Source organism: Bos indicus x Bos taurus, chromosome 11 (assembly GCF_003369695.1).
Source record: "Bos indicus x Bos taurus breed Angus x Brahman F1 hybrid chromosome 11, Bos_hybrid_MaternalHap_v2.0, whole genome shotgun sequence".
NCBI lineage: Eukaryota > Metazoa > Chordata > Mammalia > Artiodactyla > Bovidae > Bos > Bos indicus x Bos taurus.
In genome coordinates, this window is record NC_040086.1 from 43,948,864 (window position 1) to 43,973,031 (window position 24,168).

The window sequence follows — 24,168 nt, forward strand, 5'->3', positions numbered from 1 at the left end:
AGACTTGGTGACAAATTACAACTTATCCTGTACTAGATAGGAACCTATTTTTAATTTATACAAAATTAGGTTGTTTTTCACCTAAATGTATGGATAAAAGTGCTTCTCAAATGTACATAGCCCACTTCTGTAATCCTAAAACAAAACTAAAAGCACAGGAATGGACAATACTTTGTTTTATATGAATACTTTTCATTAGCCTTTAAACAAATTCAACTACTATCTAGGGAGGTGTGACCAATTTGTTACAAATTTCTATAATTTGGGAAATTAAAGATTTAAGAACTCTCTAAACACTGCAGTTGTGTGCAATTCGTGTATTGGTTCATTCACTCTGCAAGCTGTGAACTCACTCTGTCATCTCCGTAGGCTGCAAAATGCATGTTTCAGGAACTGTCTTTTTCTTCTTACAAGGAAAAGACCAAGGGAGAAGAAGTTTTTGGAATTAGATCTCTCTCAAATTGCTTTGAATCCTGTTACAAGTGAATTAATATGTTTCTGAATTAAATTTAACAATAACTGTAAAGACATTCACCCTAGTATATTTGAATGAAACGTAATTAAGTACACTTGAGTCTTTAATTGCAATGACTGATATTTTTCACTTATATACAAAAGGATTCAATAGCCAGCAGCATTTAAATATAGAAAATGTCCCATCTATTATCTTTTCCTTTTTTATAAAGTGCTATTTTTAACTGGGTAGATTTACTAGCCAGCTTCCCAATACCTTCACTCTATGTCTCTAATAGATTCAAAGAAACATGAAAACTAAAAGGATTTAGTATTTTAAACATTTGCAAAACACTGCTACAAAGTATTGAGATTATGAATGTATTTCATTAGAAAATAAAAAGTGTACCTTATGTGAGAATCATTAAGTTGATTTAATAATTACTTCATAGAAGCATCAGCTAACATTTACATCAATTTTTGCTCATCACCTAAACCAGGAACAGCTTCCGAAGGCAATTCAACTCTAAGCACAAAGAGGATCACATCAAGTAGAACCAACAGTTGTATAAGCCCTGGAACAAAAACTCCTAAAATTCAGACTTTTACAAGAGCAAAACAAGTTTGTGAGAATAAGAACCAGAGGCAATTATTTTCCTAGAAGTACCATAGGTTGTTACAAGTGTTTTCTTAAATAAAAACTTGTGTAGTCATTAAAGTGAAAGTCGCTCAATCGAGTCCGACTCTTTGAGACCCCATGGATTATATAGTCCATGGAATTCTCCAGGCCAGAATACTGGAGTGGGGTAGCCTTTCCCTTCTCCAGGGGATCTTTCCAACCCAGGGATCAAACCCAGGTCTCTGGCATTGCAGGTGGATTCTTAAATAGTTGTGCCACAAGGGAAGCCCAAGAATACTGGAGGGGGTAACCTATCCCTTCTCCAGTGGATCTTCCCCACCCAGGAAGCGAACTGGGGTCTCTTCATTGCAGGTGGATTCTTTACCAACTGAGCTATCAGGGAAGCCCTGTAGTTATTAATAATGTACCTTAATACTGAGTGCAGGGGTATTAGAGATAGTTAAGAGGAAACCACCCAACAGATTAACTCACAAGTGAATGTTGCCCATATCTTCAGTTCAGTAGTTAAAGCTGAAACAGCTTTTGAAGAGTTGAACACAATTTACAAGTAGGGTACCAAGAGAACTCCCAATTGTATTCATATTATTCCCTAATTAGTATTTGTGCATGTAAACTCTGACCTGGCCATCAGTAGTATCTTAAAGCAAATACAATTAGTAAAAACAGACGGCGGTGTGTAGTTTTGTTTACACTTACAAATACTACCAGTTCATTACTACTTGCATGTCTTGTTGCTCTTGAAAGAGTGCAAAGTGAAAGTGAGAGTCGCTCATACGTGTCCGACTCTTCGGGACCCCATGGACTATACGGTCCACAGAATTCTCCAGGCCATAATACTGGAGTGGGTAGCCTTTCCCTTCTCCAGGGGGATCTGCCCAACCCAAGGATCGAACCCTGGTCTCCTGAATTGCAGTTGGATCTTGACCAGCTGAGCCACAAAGGGAAGCTCTTGGAAGAGTAACCACTTTTAAAAAGATACTGCAAAGTGCAATATTCCTTACTTTGCATGGCATCCGGCAATGTTTAAATTAAAGGAACCTGCAATCATCAACTCTGCACCGGATTTAGATACATTACTAGTTCTCCAAAACAGCAACTCCAGGGCAGAGAGGCTGCAGGGGGCAGGGGACCGAGGTCAAGGTTGGAGGAATCACTTGGAAAGCCACGGCAGCCACATTGCTGGGGAGACCCCTCGGATTAAGAATGCAGCCTTCAGCGTCTTTTCTGGTCTCACTTTCTTGTCTACATCTAGTATCCTATTCCTGACGGCAAACAAGTCTCAGAACTTTCTAAAAGAAATGATTTTTACCCAAATACATTGGACTTGGGTCTCAATTTGAAAGAGGACGAGTGGCCTTTAAGGGATCGGTCCTCTTCCTCGTCCTCCCCCTCCTCCAGAGGCTGCTCTGGGTCTCTGAAAGAGGGTGTGGTGTGGATGATCTGGGTTCGGAAGCGGATTTTGTTGAGTCTGGGTTTCATCCGCCCACTAGAGCTGCCCGAGGCTTTGCGATTCGGCTCCTTTGCTTTGCCCGCAGTCAATCCCTCGGCCAGGTGGTGGTGATGGTCCCCGCCGTCCTCCAGAGCGTGGGAGAGCCTGCCGGAGATGAGGTGCGAGGGTAGCACCCTCGAGAGCCTCCAGCGCCCTCCCCCGCTGCCCGCCGCGCTCTCGCCTTCGTCCTCGTCCAGGGCGCCCACCAGCGTCCGGATCTCCTCGGCGGTGCTCGGGCTCAGGTACTGCGAGGCCTTCCTGCCGCTGTAATCGCGAACGTCCACATCCGCGTCGTAGGCCCCCACCAGCAGCTTCACCACCTCCACGTGCCCATGCATGGCCGCCAGATGCAGCGCAGTGTAGCCGCCGCTCGTGCGCGCGTTGATGTTCACCGGCAGCCGGTGCTGGCCCGCGAAGCGTACCAGCAGGGCCAGCAGCTCCTGCTGGCCGTGCTTGGCTGCCCAATGCAGGCAGGTAAAGCCGGTGATGAAGTCGCGCTTGGCCAGCAGTCCAGGCTCACAGGCCAGCAGCCCCTCCAGGCTGTCCCAGCGGCCGTCGGCGGCCGACAGCATCCACGCGTGCTCCAGCGGATCCAGCGTCAGAGAGCCCGCGCCCTCCTCCTCGGCCGCCGCGCCGTCCGCGCCCCCGGGGCCGCGCCGCAGCTGAGGGGAGCCGCCTGCAGCCGGGTCCCGGGGCGCAGTGCGGCCCGGCCGCGGCGTGGGGGGCGCATCGCCTAGCGGTTCGGGCCGCGCACCTTCCCCCACTAGGCCACCGCGGGGTCGCCTTCCGAGCGGTGCGCTCGGGGTGCCTTCCACCGGGTCGAAGGGGTCCGCGCGGTCTCCCGCCGCGTCCTCTGGCTCCTTGGGGCGGGGGCGGACGCTGGCGCGCTGTTCGGGCGATCCGCCCAGGGCGCCCCCAACCGGCTGCTCCATCTCGGCCTGCCGATCCCGAGCCCTGTACTCGGCGGGTCCCTCCATCTCGATAGTGTACCTGGTTGGCTCCGGACCTACGCGGCGGCCGCTCCACAAGTTCCTAGCGCGCCGCAGCCGCGGGACTAACAGCCACCGCCCCCCTGCCTCGCCCGCGGACACGCCCCCGTCGGGGGCCCCACCCACTTCCGGCCTCCCCGGAGGCGGCCTTACTGTTCCCGCGGGCCCCGCCCCACTCCACCCCACCTCTTTTGGGTCCAAGAACCAGCTGCATTCAGCGCCTTCCCTTGGACACGTCTGGCTCCGCCCACTTCCGGCCCCTACTCTGGCAGCAATGGCTGCTCCCTCCAGAGGACACGCCCTGACACGCCCACTTCCGGCCCCATAGAGCCGCAATCAGTGCTTCAGCCCCGCCCAAAGGTCTGAAGAGCCCTGGCTGCTCTTCCCCGCCTCTTTTTCTAACTTAGCAATTGTGCTCCATCCTCTCCCAGGCACTGACTGGTCATTCTCTAAAATAGGGATCCCCAACTTCTGGGATCTAGTGCCTGATGATCTTAAGTGGAGCTGATATTATAATAATAATAGAAAGCGTACAATAAACATGTGTGTATATTTGTGTGTATAATTGTGTATAGATCATTCCGAAACCATCTTCCCCCTCCCCCCATCTGTGAAAATATCTTCCATGAAAGGGTCCCTGGTGCCAAAAAGTTTCGAGACTGCTGCTCTAAAACATCTAGGCACTCCTGTGACAGACCCAATTCGAGGAGGTGTCTGGGAGCCCTGACTCGCAGCCCGCCCAGGGGCCCCCAGCTCAACGGAGGCTGCTGGACCCCTCCTCTCATCTCCCTTCCCCTCCCTTCTGGACTCCCGCTCCCCGTGCCATCCCGCTCAGCCCCACGTCACTGAGGCCACAGGACTCCTCCCCTCAGTTCTCCTCCCCACCCTACCAGACCCGCCCCGCCCCTCGCGCCATCCCGCTCAGCCCCCCGCGCCATCCCGCTCAGCCCCCCACGTCACTGAGGCCGGGGGACCCCTCCCCTCCGTTCCTCCCTCCTAGGCCCCCGCCCCGCCCCGCTCCATCCCGCCCTCCGCTGCTGGACGCGCGGCTCGATCGGCCGCAGCCGCCGCCTTGCTGGCCCCTCGCCCGCCCAGTCGCCCGGACCATGGCCTCCGAGGTGGCGCGGCACCTGGTGAGTCCGCCAGCCCTACGCCCTCGGCCAGGGACCCCCGCCCTCCCGGCTGGGCCCGCGATTCCCGCCCGCTCCCTCGGGCGGCGCCTCTCGGCTTCCCGTCTCCCCAGAGTGGAGTGTGAAGCGGGCGGTTTGTGTAACGGTCCCAAACGCGCGGGCGCGGGACTGGTGGCGGGCGCCCCACTGGACTCGGCCTCCCAGGCCTTCAACAAGCCTCCCACCTTACCCAGCGTTGACATCTTTGGGATTGTAGCCTTTTTTCCCTGCCTTGGAGCCCTTGTCCGTTAAAAGAACGGATGCGACTGATGTGTTCTCTGTCCCTCCTCTACACTGGTCTCATTTCAGAGTAAGCCATGGGAGGGCCACAGAGGTGTTCTCGGCCACACCAATCTGTTGCTTGCCCTTTTCACTCATTCTCTTGTGTCCCTGTTGTTTTCCCGACGCTGCGCCGTGTGGAAGGACCACTTGTCTTTTTGAAAAATTTAACTTCTGATACTATTCATACCAGCGATCGTAATCCACGTAAACAAAAGCTCTTCTGGGACCTGAGACCAAAAAGTGAGACGTGCTGGTAGCAGTCTCTAGAAATTAAGCTGGTAGGAACCTGGGAGGGTAGATGGGTCCACAATCACACAGCCAGTTTCTCTGACAGAGCCTGGAGGAGGGTCTTTCTCCTGATTCAGCCAGGTCTCTTTCTTCTCTGTCTCATTTTTAGAGAAATCTCGGCTTTCCTCTCTGACCTGCCTTGTTACATTTGTTGTGTTTGTGTACACGTCTTTGTTTCAGAGTGAAGTTTAATCTTCAGAATTAAACATGGGATTTCTTGTCTGTTGCTGTGCTTATTTTGCAGTAATGTTACCTTTAATTAAACTTTTTATTTTGAGTTAACTAAATTCGTGTGCAATTGTGATAAAGAAACAGAATTCCCCAGTAACTTTGCCCAATTTTCATTAATAGTTGTTGTTCAGTCGCTAAGTCGTGTCCAATTCTTTGTGACTCCATGGACGGCAGCGCGCCAGGCTTCCCTGTCCTTCACCATCTTCTGGAGTTTGCTCAAATTCATGTCCATTGAATTTGATGCTATCTTACCATCTCATCCTCTGCTGCCCACTTCTTTTGCCTCTAGTCTTTCCCAGCATCAGGGTCTTTTCCAATGAGTCCGCACTCTTCTTTAATAGGAAAATGTTACAAAATCATAGGAAAGGCCACTACCAGCACATGGACACTGATTCTGTGGAGACAGAACTTGCCCCCACCACAGGACCCTTCCCGGGCCCTTTTGTAGCCACACCCACTTCATTTCCACTCCACCTCCTCTTTAACCCCTAACTACTATAATTTGTTATTTCTGTAATTTTTCAAGTCTGTTACATAATGAAATCACCTAGAATATAACCTTTTGGGATTGGATGTTTTTCCTTCAGTAGCATTCTCTGAAGGTTCATTCAGGTTGTTCCAAGTATTTGTTTGCTCCTTTTTAATTGAGTAATATTACATGGTATGGATGTAACACACTTTGAAGGACACACCTGCCTTGTTTCCATTGTTGAGCTATTATAAATAAAGCTGCTATAAACTGTATGTTTATACATACAGTTATGTTAACTGTATGTTAACACGTAACATAAGGAAAATGTTGTCTTCAGTTCTCTGGAATTCACATGGCAGTTACTAGTTTCATTAAGAAACTGCCAAACTGTTTCCCAGTTTCTGCATTTTCCATTCCCACCACCAGTGTATGTGAGATTAGTTTCTCCACATCTCACCAGCATTTGGAGTTCCTGGTGTTTTTTTTTAAGACGTTCTGATAGGTATGTAATTATATATTGTGGTTTTAACTTGCATTTTTCTAATGGCTAGTGATGTTAAACATCTTTTCATGTGCTTGTTTGCCATCTGTATATTTTCTTCATTGAATTTCATTTTTTAATGCCCATTTTCTAACTGGATTTTCTTTTTTTACTGCTGATTTTAGACGTTTTTAAAATATGTATTCTAGATACCAATCCTTGATATGTGGTTTGCAAATGTTTTTTCTCTTTTTCATTCTCTTAATATTTTGCAAAGCAAACATATTTAGTTTTGATAAAATCCATTTTATCACCTTTTCCTCTTATGGACTGTACTTTTTTGTCAAGTCTAAGAATCCTTTGCCTAACTCAGAATACCAAAGGTTTTCTCTTATTTTTTTTCCTAAGAGTCTTGTAGTTCATTTTACATTTAAACCCATGACCCATTTTGTTAGTTTTTGTATAAGACTTAGGTCAAGGGTCATTTTTGACTAATGGATGCTCCAACATTCGTTGAAAATTCTATCATATTCTATGGAATTGCTTTTGCACTTTTGTCAGTAACTAGTTGAGCATGTTGTGCGGATCTTTTTCTGGGGTCTCTGTTAACATGCAGTCTTGATTCCTATAACTATATAAATAAATCTTGAAATAAAGTAGACTAATTACTCTCACTTTATTCTTAAATTTCAAAAATTTTTGGCTATTCTAGTTTCCATATCTTTCATTATAAATTTTAGAATAGTCTTGTCTATGTACAAAGAATTTTTCTGGGATTTTGATAGATATTACATTAAGTCTCAATTTAAAGAAAATTGTTATTTCTACCTATGTTGAGTCTTCCAGCTAATGAACATGATGTTTCTGTTCATTTCTTTATATTTTCTCAGATTTCCTTTATCAGATTTATATAGTTTTCAGTACACAAGTCCTGCATTTGTTTTGTTAGATTTACATTTCTTTCATTTTTTATCAGTTACAAATGATACCATATTTTTATTTTCATTGTCCTCATATCATTTTAACACAGAAATACAATTGAGATGTGTATGTTTCTCTTGAGTCCTTTGACCTTGCTGAATTAATTTATTCTAGGAGTAAATTCCTTGGAGTAAATTCTTGTGTGCATAAAAATTATGTCATCTCAACACAGAGACAGTTTTCTTTCTTTCTTTCCAATCTGTATACCTTTTCTCTTCTGCCATATTTGAATAAGCGTGGTGACAGCAGACATTCTTGCCTTACTGTGATGTTGGCGGGAAAGAATTTAGTCCATCATCAGAGCAGCAGGCTGCTGCTGTTCTTTTGTAGATACTCTTTATCCAAGAGGGATATTTGTCTGCAGGTTTTTTTGTACTGTCTTTGGTTTTATGTCAGAGTAATATTAGTTTCAGAAAAGAAACTGGGAAGTGTCCCCATCTCTTCTGTTTTCTGGAAGAGATTATGTAAAATTGGTATTCTTTTTTAAATGTTTGGTAGGATTCTTCTGTGAAACCATCTGGGCCTGGAGATGACTTTTTGGAGAGTTTTAAACTTACAGATTTAAATTCCTTAATAGTTACCTGTGTGTTCATGTTATTTCACACTGGGTGAGTTGTGATGGTATGTGGTTTTGCAATCCATTCCTTCCAGATTGTCAAATTTATGTGTATAGACATGTTCATAATATTCTCTTAATCTCCTTTTGCTTTCTTTAGGGTCTATAGTGATAATCCCTGTTTCATTCCTGATACTGGTAAAATTTTCATCTTCTGCCTATCTTTTTTAGTCTTGCTAGAAGTCTGTTAACTTCACTGACCTTTTCAAAGAACTATTTCTGTTTCACCGTTTTTTTTCTGTTATTTTTCTATTTGCAAAAAACTGATCTTTTTATTTCCTTTGCTTGCTTTTGGTTTAGTTTGCTCTTCTTTTTCTAAGTTCTTGAGAGACCTTAGATCACTGACTTGAGACTTTTCCTCCTTTCTAATATACACATAAGGTATTAATGAATTTCCCTTTCAGCAGGGCTTTAGCTGTGTCCCACAGATTTTGGTATGTTTTATTTTCATTTTCATTCCACCTTTATTTTTTAAAAGAGTTCTGTTTTAAAACTCACTTGAAACTCTTCAGGTTTTCAGACTTTTTTTTTTTTTCATAGATGAGAATGTTAAGACTCAAAGATATATTGTACAACACAGGGAATATAGCCAATATTTTGTAATAACTGTAAATGGAAAGTAACTTTTTAAAACTGCATTAAGATTCAGGGAGGTTTAGTGGATACTCAAGGGGTCACAGCTAATGATGATGAGATATGCTTTGGCCAGATTGTGTCTGGCATGATCTCCAGCATGTCCTCTATTAGTCAGTTCAGTCGCACAGTCCTGTTCGACTCTTTGTGACCCCATGGACTGCAGCACAGCAGGCTTTCCTGTCCATCACCAACTCCCAGACCTTGCTCAAACTCATGTCCATAAAGTCAATGATGCCATCCAGCTATCTTATCCTCTGTTGTCCCCTTTTCCTCCCAACTTCAGTCTTTCCCAGCATCAGGGTCTTTTCCAACGAGTCAGTTCTTCTCATCAGGTAACCAAAGTACTGGAGTCTCAGCTTCAGCATCAGTCCTTCCAATGAACATTCAGGATTGATTTCCTTTAGGATGGACTGGTTGGTTCTCCTTGCAGTCCAAGGGACTCTCAAGAGTCTTTTCCAATACCACAGTTCAAAAGCATCTATGCTTCGGTGCTCGGCTTTCTTTATAGTTCAACGCTTACATCCATACAGGACTACTGGAAAAACCATAGCTTTGACTGGACAGACCTTTGTCGGCAAAGTAATATCTCTGCTTTTTAATATGCTGTCTAGGTTGGTCATAGCTTTTCTTCCAAGGAGCAAGTGTCTTTAAATTTCATGGCTGCAGTCACCATCTGCAGTGATTTTGGAGCCCCCCAAAATAAAATCTCTCACTGTTTCCATTGTTTCCCCATCTATTTCCCATGAAGTGATGGGACCAGATGCCATGATCTTAGTTTTTTGAATGTTGAGTTTTAAGCCAGCTTTTTCACTCTTCTCTTTCACTTTCATCAAGAGCCTCTTTAGTTCTTTGCTTTCTGCCGTAAGGGTGGTGTCATCTGCATATCTGAGGTTATTGACATTTCTCCCGGAAATCTTGATTCCAGCTTGTGCTTCATCCAGCCCTGCATTTCGCATGATGTACTCTGCATGCAAGTTAAATAAGCAGGGTGACAATATACAGCCTTGACATATTCCTTTCCCAATCTGGAAACAGTCCATTGTTCCATGTGCTGTTCTGTTGCTTCTTGACCTGCATACAGATTTCTCAGGAGGCAGGTCAGGTGGTCTGGTATTCCCATCTCTTGAATTTTCCACAGTTTGTTGTGATCCACACAGTCAAAGCCTTTGGCATCATAGTCAGTAAAGCAGAAGTAGATGTTTCTCTGGAAATCTCTTGCTTTTTTGATGATCTAACGGATGTTGGGAACTTGATCTCTGGTTCCTCTGCCTTTTCTAAATCCAGCTTGAACATCTGGAAGTTCAAGGTTCACGTATTGTTGAAGCCTGGCTTGGAGAATTTTGAGCATTACTTTACTAACATGTAAGATGAGTGCAACTCTGTGGTAGTTTGAACATTCTTTGGCATTGCCTTTCTTAGGGACTGGAATGAAAACTGACCTTTTCCTGTCCTGTGGCCACTGCTGAGTTTTCCAAATGTGCTGGTATTTTGAGTGCAGCACTTTCACAGCATCATCTTTTAGGATTTGAAATAGCTCAACTGGAATTCCATCACCTCCACTAGCTTTGTTTGCAGTGATGCTTTTTAAGGCCCACTTGACTTCCCAGACTTCACATTTCAGGATGTCTGGCTCTCGGTGAGTGATCACACCATCGTGGTTATCTTGGTCATGAAGATCTTTTTTATATAGGTCTTCTGTGTATTCTTGCCACCTCTTCTTAATATCTTCTGCTTCTGTTAGGTCTACACCATTTCTGTCCTTTATTGTGCCCATCTTTGCATGAAATGTTTCCTTGGTATCTCTGATTTTCTTGAAGAGATCTCTAATCTCTCCCATTCTGTTGTTTTTCTCTATTTCATTGCATTGATCACTGAAGAAGGCTTTCTTATCTCTCCTTGCTATTCTTTGGAACTCTGCATTCTCCTTTTCTCCTTTGCCTTTAGCGTCTCCTTTTCTCAGCTATTTATAAGGCCTTCTCAGACAACCATTTTGCCTTTTTGCATTTCTTTTTCTTGGGGATGGTCTTGATCCCTGTCTCCTGTACAATGTCATGAAGCTCCGTCCATAGTTCTCCAGGCACTCTATCAGATCTAATCCCTTGAATGTATTTGTCACTTCCACTGTATAATCCTAAGGGTTTTGATTTAGGTCTTGCCTGAATGGTCTAGTGGTTTTCCCTACTTTCTTCAATTGAAGTCTGAATTTTGCAGTATTAGTAATTGCTTACGTTTTATGATTCAGGAGAGCTTGACTGTATAGTTATGTACTGCTGATTGTGATAGTGGATCTTGTAATGACACTATCTTTTCCTGTTTCCAGAGAAACACACTCATAATTTTCTGCATCTTCAGACTGCCCTTTTAAATGATATCCAGATCTTTCCATTTCTTGCCTGTTTCATTTCCTGTTTCAGATGCAATACTTCTGAATTCTTTTTTTCAGTTATCATTCAGTGATGACATTTTTTATATCTCAGAAGTTTCCCGCATTTGTTTTACTTTCTCTCTTGAAGTTGTGACTTTTAATTCTCTTTTATGTCCTGGAGTTAATTACTACCTCAGTACCTTGTGTTTCTGATCTGGAGTGACATCCCTTCACTGGCCCAGGTCCTATAGTCATAATGAGACCAAGTTTCCGTCCCATCTCCTCTGAAGCTTTTAACCCATGGCATTCTGTCATTGTGCTTGTTTGCCACTAGTCATGTCTTCCTTGCAATACCTAACTTATGTTCTGTATTGTTACTTTTTCCATTAAATTTTAGTGAGTTGCATTGCCCCTTACCCCTTCAGTTAAATGATCTTTCCCTGGTGGCTCAGAGGTTAAAGCGTTTGCTTGCAATGCAGGAGACCTGGGTTCGATCCCTGGGTTGGGAAGATCCCCTGCAGAAGGAAATGGCAACCCACTCCAGTGTTCTTGCCTGGAGAATCCCAGGGATGGAGGGGCCTGGTGGGCTACAGTTCACTGGGTCGCAAAGAGTCTGACACGACTGAGCGACTTTACTTACTTAGGAAACACAGCTTGTAATATTCTTTGTATCCTCCATAACCATGATCATTTTTGAGTCATTTTATTCTTGTTGATTGTTATACATATTAGTTATAAATTCTTACAGGCAGAGCTGTTAGTCTACATTTATGTTTTAACAAGGCTCCTCCTTCTTCCAAGCCTTTGAGCTTTTCTCAGGCTGACTTTGCTCCTGACATTGTTCCAAACTGTTAACTGTTTTATTTACCTATTTATTTTGGTGTGTGGGAAAGGAGGAAGAAGGTGTTTTAAATTTTCATATTTTACTGCAGAATATATTTCTTCTTCTCAAGAATACTTACTGGCCTTTTATTTTTAACCATACTAAATTCAATTTTCTCTGCTGAAGATTTTAAGTATTCTTAATATAAAATACCTGATTCTCAAAGCTTTTCACTGAGAACTTTAATTTTTACACTTTCTTTTGATCATATCTGGGAGGAAGTTTTATTTAGATGATGCTTTAAAATTTTAACACCCTTTATGTTTTGAAGATCACAGAAAATAAGAAGCTCATAGGCTCAAACATAACCACGAGATTGAAAGCTATGATTTTAAATACCTTTAAGACCAATTATGATTTAGCATCCTTACAATTTTTTATTACTTTTAGTAAATAAGCATATTTTGCTTGAGCATTTTTCCTGTTTTTGAATTTTTTTATTTGGCAATTCCATTTATTTGAAATTAACTACTTTGTCTAAACAAGGCTGGCGATTTCTTCACTGAGGATTTAGCTGAAGCAGTTTAGATACAATAGAACCCAACGTTCATTACATTATGTGATTCCTTCTAGAACTTGTCATTGTAAAAGTGAACATGTGCCTACATGTTAAAGTTGTCCAAAATTGCTTTAAGTGGCCTCTTTTTCCTTGTTTATTGTTTTGGTTAAATGGTGTCACCTAGGCTCCAGTACTCTTGGCTGGCAAATCCCATGGACGGAGGAGCCTGGTGGGCTGCAGTCCATGGGGTCGCTAGGAGTCGGACACGGCTGAGCGACTTCACTTCACTTTTCACTTTTATGCATTGGAGAGGGAAATGGCAACCCACTCCAGTGTTCTTGCCTGGAGAATCCCAGAGACAGGGGAGCCTGGTGGGCTGCCGTCTATGGGGTCACACAGAGTCGGACACGACTGAAGCGACTTAGCAGCACAGCAGCAGCAGGCTCCCCCTTGGCTTTCTGCAGACCTTTCCTGTCAGAGACAAATGAAGACGTGTGGCTATAGGGTTTTACCAGCTTAGAGAAGCTCTGAGAAGTCCTGGGCTCTCTTGATCAGTGCCAGGTATCTTCCCAGGTACAGAATACTTTCAGACCATGTGTTTGGAACATCTATTTTGAGAAACATTGTGACCATATTCTCTCAAGAGCCATGAGTGAGGCTATATTAGGAATTCTAGAATTTTCAGATTTCTTTCAGTCTGCTTTTTATGACACTAGAAAAATTTAGATTATGGAATAAATTGTTGGGGAAATTTTTTAAGATGAACCAGGTAGTGAGACTAAAAAAGGAAGGCAGACTCAAACAGAGCATATGAGGGATTTTTGAAATGCAGCCTTTGGGAGAAATGAAGCAAAGGAAGATGAACCCAGGTGTCAAAATTTCACCCCAGTTTTGTGTCACAAGGGAAGATGCCTGGACAAAGTGGCAGCAGTGCCACATGGACATGGAGGGTTGAGGCCCTGGAACCTCTGTTAGGGGAGAGGGAAAAAGATACACCCTCTTGGCCGTGTTCCATTTTAGGGCCATCCTGAATCTTCTTCTGTTTGAACAATCCTCAATACTCTGAGGCCTGAGACAGCTGACAGATGGAAACGTAAGCATATGGCAGTTTAGTAGAGGTTACATGGTAATCATTTAATTCACAAACCAGAAGTAGAAATCATATAGAAGGAATAGGTTTTTTTCTGGGATGTCAGACCTGAGTAATACAACTTAAGGGGGAATTAAAATTATGCCATATGTTGAAAAAATAAAATATGCCTCATGAGGAATCGGGGTTAAGGCTGGGGGAAAGTAGAAGAGGCAACTGCTGTTTGTGATGTAGGTGAGGCAGAGAGCCAGGAAGATGGGCTGGCCCTGCAGGTTTCCTGCCAGGTGGGATGGGTTCCCCAGCCCCTCAAGTTAGTTTTAGGCAGTTCTGTTGTTTCACAACTACAGGGCTCACCAGATATGAGGTGGGAGAGCTGTGGAACAACTTCTCTGGTCTCCTCTCACGCTGCTCTGAAAAGCCAGACCAAGGTCATCTTGCCTCTCTTTGGAGGCAGTGAAGGAGGCCTTTTGTTCTAATTAGCCAGTGTGATGTGTGTAGAAAGAGTTCATAAATAATGGAATGCTAGGTCAAGAACATGTTGATAGATACCATAAATGTTCTGTGAGTGGTCTGTTCTCCAGTTTTTTCATGGACAAAAATAAGTAGAACACAGTGATATTTTCACTTAGTCAAGTGTATACTTTTTAACTGGAATATTACTTTGAGTTATTAATAAACCAGGACTGCCTAGTTGTTATTCAGTCGCTCAGTTATGTGTGACTCTTTGTGACCCCATCCACGGACTGCAGCATGCCAGGCTTCCCTGTCCTTCACCATCTCCCGGAGCTTGCTCAAACTCATGTTCATTGAGTCAGTGATGCCATCCAGCCATCTCATCCTCTGTTGTCCCCTTCTCCTCCTGCTTTCAATCTTTCCCAGCATCAGAGTCTTTTCAAATGAGTCAGTTCTTCTCATCAGGTGGCCAAAGTATTGGAGTTTCAGCTTCAGCATCAGTCCTTCCAATGAATATTCAGGATTGATTTCTTTTAGTATTGACTGGTTTGATCTCCTTGCAGTCCATGGGACTCTCAAGAGTCTTCTCCAGCACCAAAATTTGAAAGCCTCAATTCTTTGGCGCTCAGCCTTCTTTATGGTCCAACTCTAACATCCATTCAAGATTACTGGAAAAACCATAGCTTTGACTATATGGACCTTGGTTGATAAAGTCTCTGCATTTTAATAAATCCATCAGCAGAAAATTGGACTAAAGATTCACTGAGCATGGCCCTGCCCACCATAAAAAGACCCAGTTTTCCCCCACAGCCAGTCCCTCCCATCAGAAAGCTTGCACAAGCCTCTTATCCTCATCTATCAGAGGACAGACAGAATGAAAACCACAACCACAGAAAGCTAACCAAAATGATCACATGGACCACAGAATTTGGTTGAGTGAAGACAGGTGGGCAATTGATTTAGGACTGAACTGGGTGAAGAAACTGGAGTGCGGGACAGTGTGGAGAGGGCTGCAGAGGAAGATGGAAAATGCCGCATGCAGACGTGGCCTGTTTCAGGGTTTATCTGAGTAGTAGTTCTCTACCACTTTTCATTACTGACCTTTCAGGACAAAGATGAAATTTAAATTAAATTCAGTTAATTAATAACATTTACCTAGTCTTATGAATTGATCCAGTTAATCAAGTTCTCCCTCATGAGAGGAATTCAGTACTAGAATTCCTCTAGGAGAAATGAGAGGGAGTTGGTACCAGAGAAGAAAGGAGAGGGGAGTTGGTACTAAAGAAGAAACTAGAAAAGTTGTTTTCAGGTAAGGTTGACTGAGATTTGGAAGGCCACAAACCACTGAATTTTTTGGTACCCCCCAGAACCAATTTCTACCACATTTATGGTGGGGATACCCCCCATTAAGAATGCATGATCTGGAGTAGTCTTTTTAGGAATAGGGCAATAAATGTGCTTTGTCTGCTGCTGGATTTGAAAAAAATTAGTCTAAGATTATAAATAGTATGTTATGGGTTAAATAAGGTATTTGTCAACCTACCAGGACTTTAAATGTAATGTTGTTTCTGTAAATCCAAGCAGCTTATTAAAATGAACTTTTGGAGAAAACAACCTATATGTGACATGGTGATTTGTACTAGCTTTAAATATAAAGAATGAAGCCTTTTTGGCAAAGCACAGCATTGAGGTGAGTATTAAAGGAAGAGACAGCCATGGATGAGCACAGAGGTAATATTTTAAGCATGAAAAAGAATCATCATCTCATACTCAGCCTGTATTCTCAATCTTAGAATATCACAAGATGCCTTTCAATTGTATTTGCCAATCATGAAAAAAATAGCTGTAAAATTTAATGTATATTTTTTGAAAACTAAAGGAAACTAACCATTATTTTCAACTTCTTTAGATGTATCTTTACTTTCTTAGGGATCTAGGAATATCTAAAGACTTTGCAAACGTTATGTATCGGAGATATATTTTTTTGGGACACCACTGGGATAACGGAAGTCTCCTGGTGCTGACTGCATCCACTGGGGTGGGTTTTGGCCTTGCATTATCACATTTCTCCTACCGGCCCCTTGAGCTGAGGACTGTTATCTCCATTCTTGGGGGTGAGGGTAAACGGTCTCAAAATTTGTGGAACAGTGTCTTGTTTTGCTTCTGCTGTGCTGGTACATTTTTGCCCAGGCCCTGGTGCATGGCTCTGGCAGTTACTCAGCACTCCAGACCTCTGTTTCTTGCTGCCATGCGCAGTTAACTCCAGCAGCCTTCTTACACCATACATTTATACTGTCGTCATGTTAACCGTTCTCTCCTGTGACACAGGTCATTGAGACAATTTCTAGGGGCTCTCTGTTTTAGGAAAAGATAGGCTGCTTGTCATATAGTAACAGATTCTGTTGTGTGGAAAAGAATTATAACTTACAGTTTCCACATGACTCTGAGAGCCAAAAGAAACCAATAATGAATTGTAATTTGAAGTTGGAGAAAATATTTTAATCTCATTTTGTATTTGCATATTTTGCTGTATATTTTCTTTATTGGTTCTCACAAATAATCATACATGTATCATCTTAAATCATTGTCTTCAGATAATCTATTTTTGTTAGCTGCTGCTTTTCCATGTATTAATTACTGTTAGAAAATTCTGTTATATCTTTAAGAATTAACTTTATATTGAGCTATAATTATGCACAGTAACATTTACTTTTTTTGTGTGTGTGAAATCCCTTACTTTAATGATGTCTTTCAAAGGTATTTTTTTTTAAATTTTATTTTATTTTTAAACTGTACATAATTGTATTAGTTTTGCCAAATATCAAAATGAATCCAGCACAGGTATACATGTGTTCCCCATCCTGAACCCTCCTCCCTCCTCCCTCCCCATACCATCCCTCTGGGTCGTCCCAGTGCACTAGCCCCAAGCATCCAGTATTGTGCATCGAACCTGGACTGGCATCTCGTTTCATACATGATATTTTACATGTTTCAATGCTATTCTCCCAAATCTTCCCACCCTCTCCCTCTCCCTCAGAGTCCATAAGACTGTTCTATACATCAGTGTCTCTTTTGCTGTCTCGTACACAGGGTTATTGTTACCATCTTTCTACATTCCATATATATGCGTTAGTATACTGTATTGGTGTTTTTCCTTCTGGCTTACTTCACTCTGTATAATAGGCTCCAGTTAGTATAAAGTTTCACGAGTTCTGATGAATGTATACCGTTGTATAACTACAAACACAATGAAAACTACAGAATTTCTGCCTCATCCTCCAGCCCACATCCCCTGGTGCTACTCTGTTGTCTGCCTCCTCATCCCCTTCTGCCCCTGTGGCTTCGCCTGCACCATACATGTGGATTCCTGCGGCCTCTGAGCTGGTTTCTTCAGTGCAGAGCAGACCCATCCACCACGTTGCTCACGTTCCCTTACTGCTGAGTGGTGGCCCATTGTGCACGTGGGCCACAGTGTAATCTGTTCATCCATTTGCCACTGGAAGACCATTTAGGCTGTTTCCAGTTTTTAACAGTTTTTAATAAAGTTACTGTATACGTACATTCACATACAGGTTTTTATTCGAGTATTACTTTTCATTTTCCTTGGGCTGATGATCTAGGAGTGGGATTGCTGAGTATGTTGTGTGTTTTAACTTCAGAAACTGCCGAACTGTTTTCCAAAATGTTTGTGCCAGGGTTTGCATTCCTGCTAACAACTGCTCTGCATCCTTGCCAGATAATTTTTTAGGTCATTCTGGTAGGCATGCAGTGACACCTTGTGTTTTCATTTGCATTTGTTCAATGACTAATGATGTTGATTCTCTTGCCGTGTGCTTATCTGCCATCCCTATATCCTTGGTGAAGCGTCTGTTCCAGTGTTTCCCTATTTTTAAAAAACTGAGTTATTCTGTTTCTAGTTGTCCAAGTTTTTGAAAATATATAGATATTTCTTACGTAAGTCCTTTATGAGATAAATGACTTACAAATCTTTTAGCCAAGTATGTGTCTTGTTTTTTCATTCTCTTAACTGTACTTTGAAGAGCAGAGGTTTTTTTGGTTTATTAGGTTCAGTTTATCATTTTTTGTCTTGTGGATCACGCTTCTTGTATCTAAGAAATCTTTGCCTAAGCCTAAGGCCACAAAAACTTTATACTTTTTCTTCTAGTGTTTTTAGGCCTATGATCTGTTTTGAGGTAATTGGATGTGGCACGCTTTTTTTTGTTGTTGTTTTTTGTTTTTTGCCTGCAGGAGTCCAGTTCTCTTGGCACAAGCCTGTCCTCTCTCTGCTGAGCTGATCTGCACCTTGCTGAAACTCTGCCCCCACTGCTGCCCTGACTGCTCTGGGTCGTGTCCCTGTCTGGCATTTACCACACTTTGCCACCTGACATCAAGGAGGAACCTCTGTGGGGGACAGAGGGCTGTGTGTGGAAGGGATGTCAGGCCCTGGAGGAGAAAGGGGAAGAAACAGAATCCACAGAGGCTCACAAGCCATGCAGACCTGGCAGAGTCTGGGCCAGCCCAGTACCTGCCAGGTCAGTCTTCACAGGGCAGAATGGCCCAGGTCCTGACCCACTGCCCCACTACTCTGCTCAGGCCTGGGCTAGGATTGCCTAGGAAGGAGTGGTCTGGGGTCCGGTCCTGCAGGTGCTTACTGGAGGGACAATCTGAGGGGCATACCTTCTGGCTGCCACAGAAGGATGTTCACTGTACTGTTACTACAGTAACACAATTATTACAAAGGGTATTTTTTTCTATAATACACAAACTATTCCTTTTCTACTTAAGGGAGGAAAGTAATTTCAAAATAAAATTTCATTTATATTTTAACCCTTAAATACACATTACTGTAAAGGTTTTTTTTGAGTTTAAAATCTCTTCATTATGAATTACTATCAAGAATTTTTCTGTCTTGATGATATTTTGAGGCTGCATATCAGACTTTGTAGTTACCTTCTTTTATGTGTATTGGAGATGATGGTAAAATTGAAGTGATATTTTGATGGAACCTGGCCTACCCCAAGCTGTCCTTGACCAAGTCTGTCCTCTGGGGGACAGGAGGCCAACACACTGCTTCTCCTGTGTCAAGTCTTACTGATTCAGTTGGATTCTCTCTTTTTTCCCTGGTTGTAATTACTATGTACTTCAAGAATCATCTTCCACATAATCTGAATAAGGTAATTTTACTATTTGTTTTTAGGAAAATTTTAGATCAGCATATTAACATTTATTTAAGCTGAAGATTTAATAAAATTATTTTAAATAATGTATCTGTGGAAACTTTCAAAGTACTATCTTAAGCCAAAGAACCCTGACCTATTGAAACCCATAAAATAGACCCAGTTTAACTATTTTGGCCTCTCTGCTTTTTTTTTTTTTTGAACTAAACTCTTAAGAAATACCAGAGGACAGTTAGAAAATTTTGGTTCTGTTCCTTGGATTGGCTTTACAAAGATAAACAGTGGGAACACGAAGGTAAAATGAAGCAATTGTAACCCAAGTCATAATTCTGTTCACCCAAAGCTCATTGTTATGCCTAAAGAGAGGCTATCAGGCAGTCACAGGACTGTTTGCTGGAGGGTCAGAAGAGCTTGGGTCCTGTCCTGAATCACCAAATGCCTTCCTGTAACTGACCCATAGGAAGAAGATCCCTACCACCTATGTTCAGAGGACCCCAGAACAGATTGCATGCCACATCTGTTGTGTTGCCCACACTCCCCAAGCTGATACTTTGAAGAAGGTGGAGAACCTGATCTAACCCCAAATGTTCTGGCATTTTTTTGTGTGTGTGATTCGTTATATACTAAAACTTTTAAAAAATGTGTTAGACTTTGCTGAGAGTTAAAAGTACTGTATACATTCTTCCTTTCTAGGATGTGGATGTATAGATTTAAATACATGTGTTTGTGTATCTATGATGCATGTATTTAACACAAAAACTACCGTCATCAGGTGTAGATAGGGACTGTTGGTCTCCCTTTTGCCTTGAAATGAGAGCGGACTGTCAATCATTTGCCTGTGTTTCTGCGAGATTAGCTCTTAAGATCAAGGGCCATGTCTTCCTCCTGATACCCCGTTCCCAGCACAGGGCTTGTAAGAAAGTAGACGGTAAGAAGGTAAGTCAGTGGTAGAGCAGATTGGAATCCCACTTCCAAGTTTTTAATTTAGGATTTACCACTAGAGGTGCACTGGGTCAATTCTTGTCCCCTTGTTATTTTATCTTCAATAATGTCTTTGTTAATTTATTAAAAACTGTTTTCATTCTAAAATCTGTTTTGGAAATCTGACTAGCCAGGTATACCAGTGGAAATATTAAGAACAACTATTTATAATAGTTTTATGTGACTCATTTGTACTTCCTCATCAAACCATTTATCCACAGAGATTTTAAGTAGGCTTTCTGGCAGGTGTTCAGAAACACAGGAAATGAACGAACAAAAGTGAATACTTGATATGAACTCATATAAATGACAGAAATGTAACCTTGGTTTTATTAGTCAAAGTTTAAAGTTTAATAATAAAGAAGTACAAAACCTTATTTTTTCTAAGCAAATTTTATGTATCAATGATACTGCTTCCTAAGCAGCATTTCACAAAAATTTCAGTATGCTATCCATTATACTAAAAACCCAAGACTACTTACTGCAGTTTTTTAAAGACTAATCTTCATTAGAGTCCTGTAGTTGATAAAATTAAGTTAGACATGCAGCACCCACTCCCATCTAATGCTGGCAGACACAGAGGCTCTGCTGTGCTCAGTCTCCCTCCATGGTGCCTGGTGTCCTGACAGCAGGTTCCACCCCAGGTGGACACTCCGGGCCTCATCCTGCAGCTCCCTGCTCCACTTCTGGCCTCTTCATAACATCACAACAAGAGATGATAAGCCCTTTGTTTCCAGCAAACTCTTCTACTGATGGTTCACTTTATCCAGATAGGATACTCCACCTCACTTTCAGGGCTCAGAGATGTTTTTTTTTTTTTTTTTTTTAAACATCTAAAAATTATGTATTTTTTTCTATTTTTATTTTTTTACTTTACAATATTGTATTGGTTTTGCCATACATCAACATGCATCTGCCACGGGTGTACACGTGTTCCCCATCCTGAACCCCTCTCCCACCTCCCTCCCCGTACCATCCCTCTGGGTCATCCCAGTGCACCAGCCCCAAGGTTCCTATATCCTGCATCGAACCTGGACTGGTGATTCATTTCTTATATGATATACATGTTTTAATGCCATTCTCCCAAATCATCCCTCTCCCACCGAGTCCAAAAGACTGTTCTATACAGATGTTTTCTATCTTAAGTGCCGTCTTGCCTGAGGCTGGTGTCTCCTGGGCCAGCGCTTTGTCGTCTTCCCTCTTCTGTGTGTGGCTGTGACCATGGCTGTCTTCCCAGTGCCCTGGCTCCTCTGTGCTGGCTCAGACTCGGGGTGTGCTCTCCAGCTCACGTGACACATGGTGGCAGGGGTAGGGAAAGTCAGGGCAGTGTGTGTATAGTTAAAGCCACACTAGTCCAGTTCTGGTGGGCTTTGTATCAAGGTGCTTTTCTCTTATACATACAACAGTTCCTGTGTTCACCCCGAGACCTGGCTGTCTCTTAATACACAGCGCATTCCCACTGGCCAGAGCCACTCCCGGCACAGTGCGCTCAGCTGGCTGCTCAAGGTGCCTGGTGAGGTCCCAGGGCCCACCTTCAAGAGCTCACGTTACCCAGAAAGTACCACGGGAAGGGGTCATTAGCGTTCTGTAGAATGCAGTCCTGGCCACCCCATGTGTTGGGGTTCAAGGTGCCCTCCCTTGCCACAGCATCAGGTTCCCCTTAGTCCCATGTGTAGACAAGCTGCTGTTCACTGCAGTGCAGCTGTTGTAGTTAAAGACGGTGCATCTGCATGTTGTGCAGTTTACAGAAGGGGCACTATCCTGGGAGGGAGGGAGGGAGGAAGGGAGGGAGGTAGCTCATGCTCTGCTGACGCGGTCCCCACCATAGATTAGGTGGCAAGGACAACCACTGCAGATCGCCAGTCATGAGCCACAGACACTGTGCATTCACACTCCAGGCTGCCTCTACCCCCAAGGGAGAGAACTGCCAGCTTGCAGGGGTCAGGGGAGGAGGGAACTTAGTCTGCTCTCTGTTCTCATTCGCCACTGCTTGCACTTTTTCATACTACATCCATGTTACTGTTCCTTTTTAAAAAGGACACGTTTTCTCCATGTCCTGTGCTGCATGCCAGGATGGAGTGCTCTTGAGGCAGCATTACTCTGAGAACCCCACAGCTGCTTGGGCCCCATCAGCCTGGGGATGGCTATAGCAGGGGTTCTGTGATGATAACTTACATTTTTGTGAGTGAAGGTGTTAGTGCAATAATGTGTATCATGTGTTGACTATCACATGGTACTGACCTCTGCAGACATCCTTCCAGCAAGAAAACCTTGTGTAGATCACAAGTCAAAGCCTAGTGATAATGACAATACTAGAATTCCTTTTTAATGTAACTATTAATATATTACTTAGATATAGGTTTTTTTTTCTTTTAAGTAACATCTGTGTTTTCTTTTTCAGCTCTTTCAGTCTCACATTACAACAAAAACAGCTCATACGTCCTCACAAGTATCTGACCATGAACAGAAAGTGAGTATGTCTCTTAAGTAGACCAGACCCACCTCGTACTGTGGATGCCTCTGTGGTTTCAGGATGTGGTTAGACAGACTTGTTGTTGGTACTCACCTTGAATGTGAATTAACTGTTAACGTTGATCCAAGTTCAAAATCAGTAATCGACTGAATCACTGTTGAGTGGCCACAGTGTCTCTACCCTGCCTGATGTCAAGCAGATTCAGGTTCCAGCTCTGCCACAGCGGTCGGGGAGCTGGCCCTGCTCTGGCAGGTGTCCTCATAGACTTCAGTGATGACAAGGTGTGGTGCCATGGGATGGCCCTGTAGGAGCCTTCCTGAGCACAGCGTCAGACTTTCATGGTTCCAAGGGGGTTCTGAATGTACTTGCGCTGGAGGACAGGTTTTGGTAGTTTTTTATTAAAAAGTTATTTTAAAAGAGAGGAGTAAATTTAATCTGGTGAACAAGGTGAGTTTTTTTTTTTTTTTTTTTAAAGAAAACTGCAAACATGAGCATAGGTGATCATGATTGGTTTCCTGTAGTTTTGTGCTCTGTAGTCTCTTCTCTTCCTCCACACATGCTGAAGTCCCCATAGTTTTGATAAATGGTGATTTGTTCATTCTTGCTCTCTTACTGGTAACAGTAGCTTATCCATCTTTATTTTACCACCTCACAGACTTTCTGAATTACTCTTAACCTGCCTTCTGACACGCTGCTTTGCTGAATCTACTGTAATTGCTCGGTGACTGGTGCACTGAGTGCCCACTGTTGAGTCCTCATGTTCCCCAGCCCCTCCTCTTTGTTAAATTGTAGGTAAGTAGTAGACAGTCACAACACACGCTACTTGGTGACTGCAGCCTTAGACCAGCTAGTGTGTATCCTTCAGCTTGTTCTTCTGCACAGTGATTCTGGCGATGCTAAGTCCTCTGGCTTCCCATGTAAATTTTACAAGGAGCTTGTCAGTTACTGTATTGACAGCACAGAGTTGGGTCTTGCTCTTTCATCCAGTCTGACAATTTCCTTTTATTTGAAAAGCTTAGACCTTCACTGTCCAGTATGGTGGCCACTAGCCACACCTGGATATTTAAATTAATTAAAATTAAATAAAATTTGAAAGTTCCTTCCTCAGTTGCAAGTGTCACAACCAGGTGTGCCATGTCTGCATGTGGCTAGTGGTTCCTTTGGCAGCTTGGCATTGTCCCGGAAGGGTCTACTGGACAGCTGGCTGGGACCACTTCCTTGTAACTACAGACGTGGCTGGTTTCAGTCTGCCGCCTGGCCATTTATGTCCTATTTGTCCCTTTTATTCTTTCATTTTTTTATTTTCCTGCCTCTTTTTGAATTAATGGAGTGTTTTTATGGTTGCATTTTATCTCCATTCTTGGCTTACTAGCTAAACTTCTTTTTTTTAAAACAGTAGTTGATGTGGGCTTTAACTTACCCCTCACTGCCTTTGAGCAGGGTGATGGCAACTCATGGACAGCGCAGGAGTCTTACAGCAGGGTGATTCCTCCCCTCCCATCTTCTGTTCTGTCATGGTC

General features: G+C 43.1%; 2 protein-coding genes across 6 annotated transcripts in view; one reads left to right on the top strand and one right to left on the bottom strand.

The window, feature by feature from the left end:
- Positions 1-1,409: 1,409 nt before the first annotated feature.
- Positions 1,410-3,665, bottom strand: SOWAHC (sosondowah ankyrin repeat domain family member C). The gene has a single exon (XM_027555397.1). The coding sequence runs from the start codon at positions 3,557-3,559 to the stop codon at positions 2,399-2,401; it is 1,161 nt and encodes a 386-aa protein (XP_027411198.1). The 5' UTR covers positions 3,560-3,665; the 3' UTR covers positions 1,410-2,398.
- Positions 3,666-4,470: 805 nt separating this feature from the next.
- SEPT10 (septin 10) overlaps positions 4,471-24,168 on the top strand; it is a 50,399-nt gene continuing 30,701 nt past the window's right edge. The window contains exons 1-3 of one of the 5 annotated variants that reach the window (XM_027555402.1): positions 18,284-18,549; positions 22,577-22,645; positions 23,304-23,440. Coding sequence is in view for 3 of the 5 variants with exons in the window: in XM_027555399.1 (XP_027411200.1) it covers positions 18,451-18,549; positions 22,577-22,645 (168 nt within the window). In the remaining 2 variants the exon portion in view is untranslated. Of the gene's footprint in view, positions 4,705-18,283; positions 18,550-22,576; positions 22,646-23,303; positions 23,441-24,168 lie in introns of those variants that run through there. The other 4 variants (XM_027555401.1, XM_027555400.1, XM_027555399.1 and 1 more) reach the window with 4 other exon arrangements.

What these genes read in the sequence shown, in the direction of transcription:
- SOWAHC (XM_027555397.1), bottom strand. Translation starts at nt 3,559, where the DNA reads ATGGAGGGACCCGCCGAGTACAGGGCTCGGGATCGGCAGGCCGAGATG.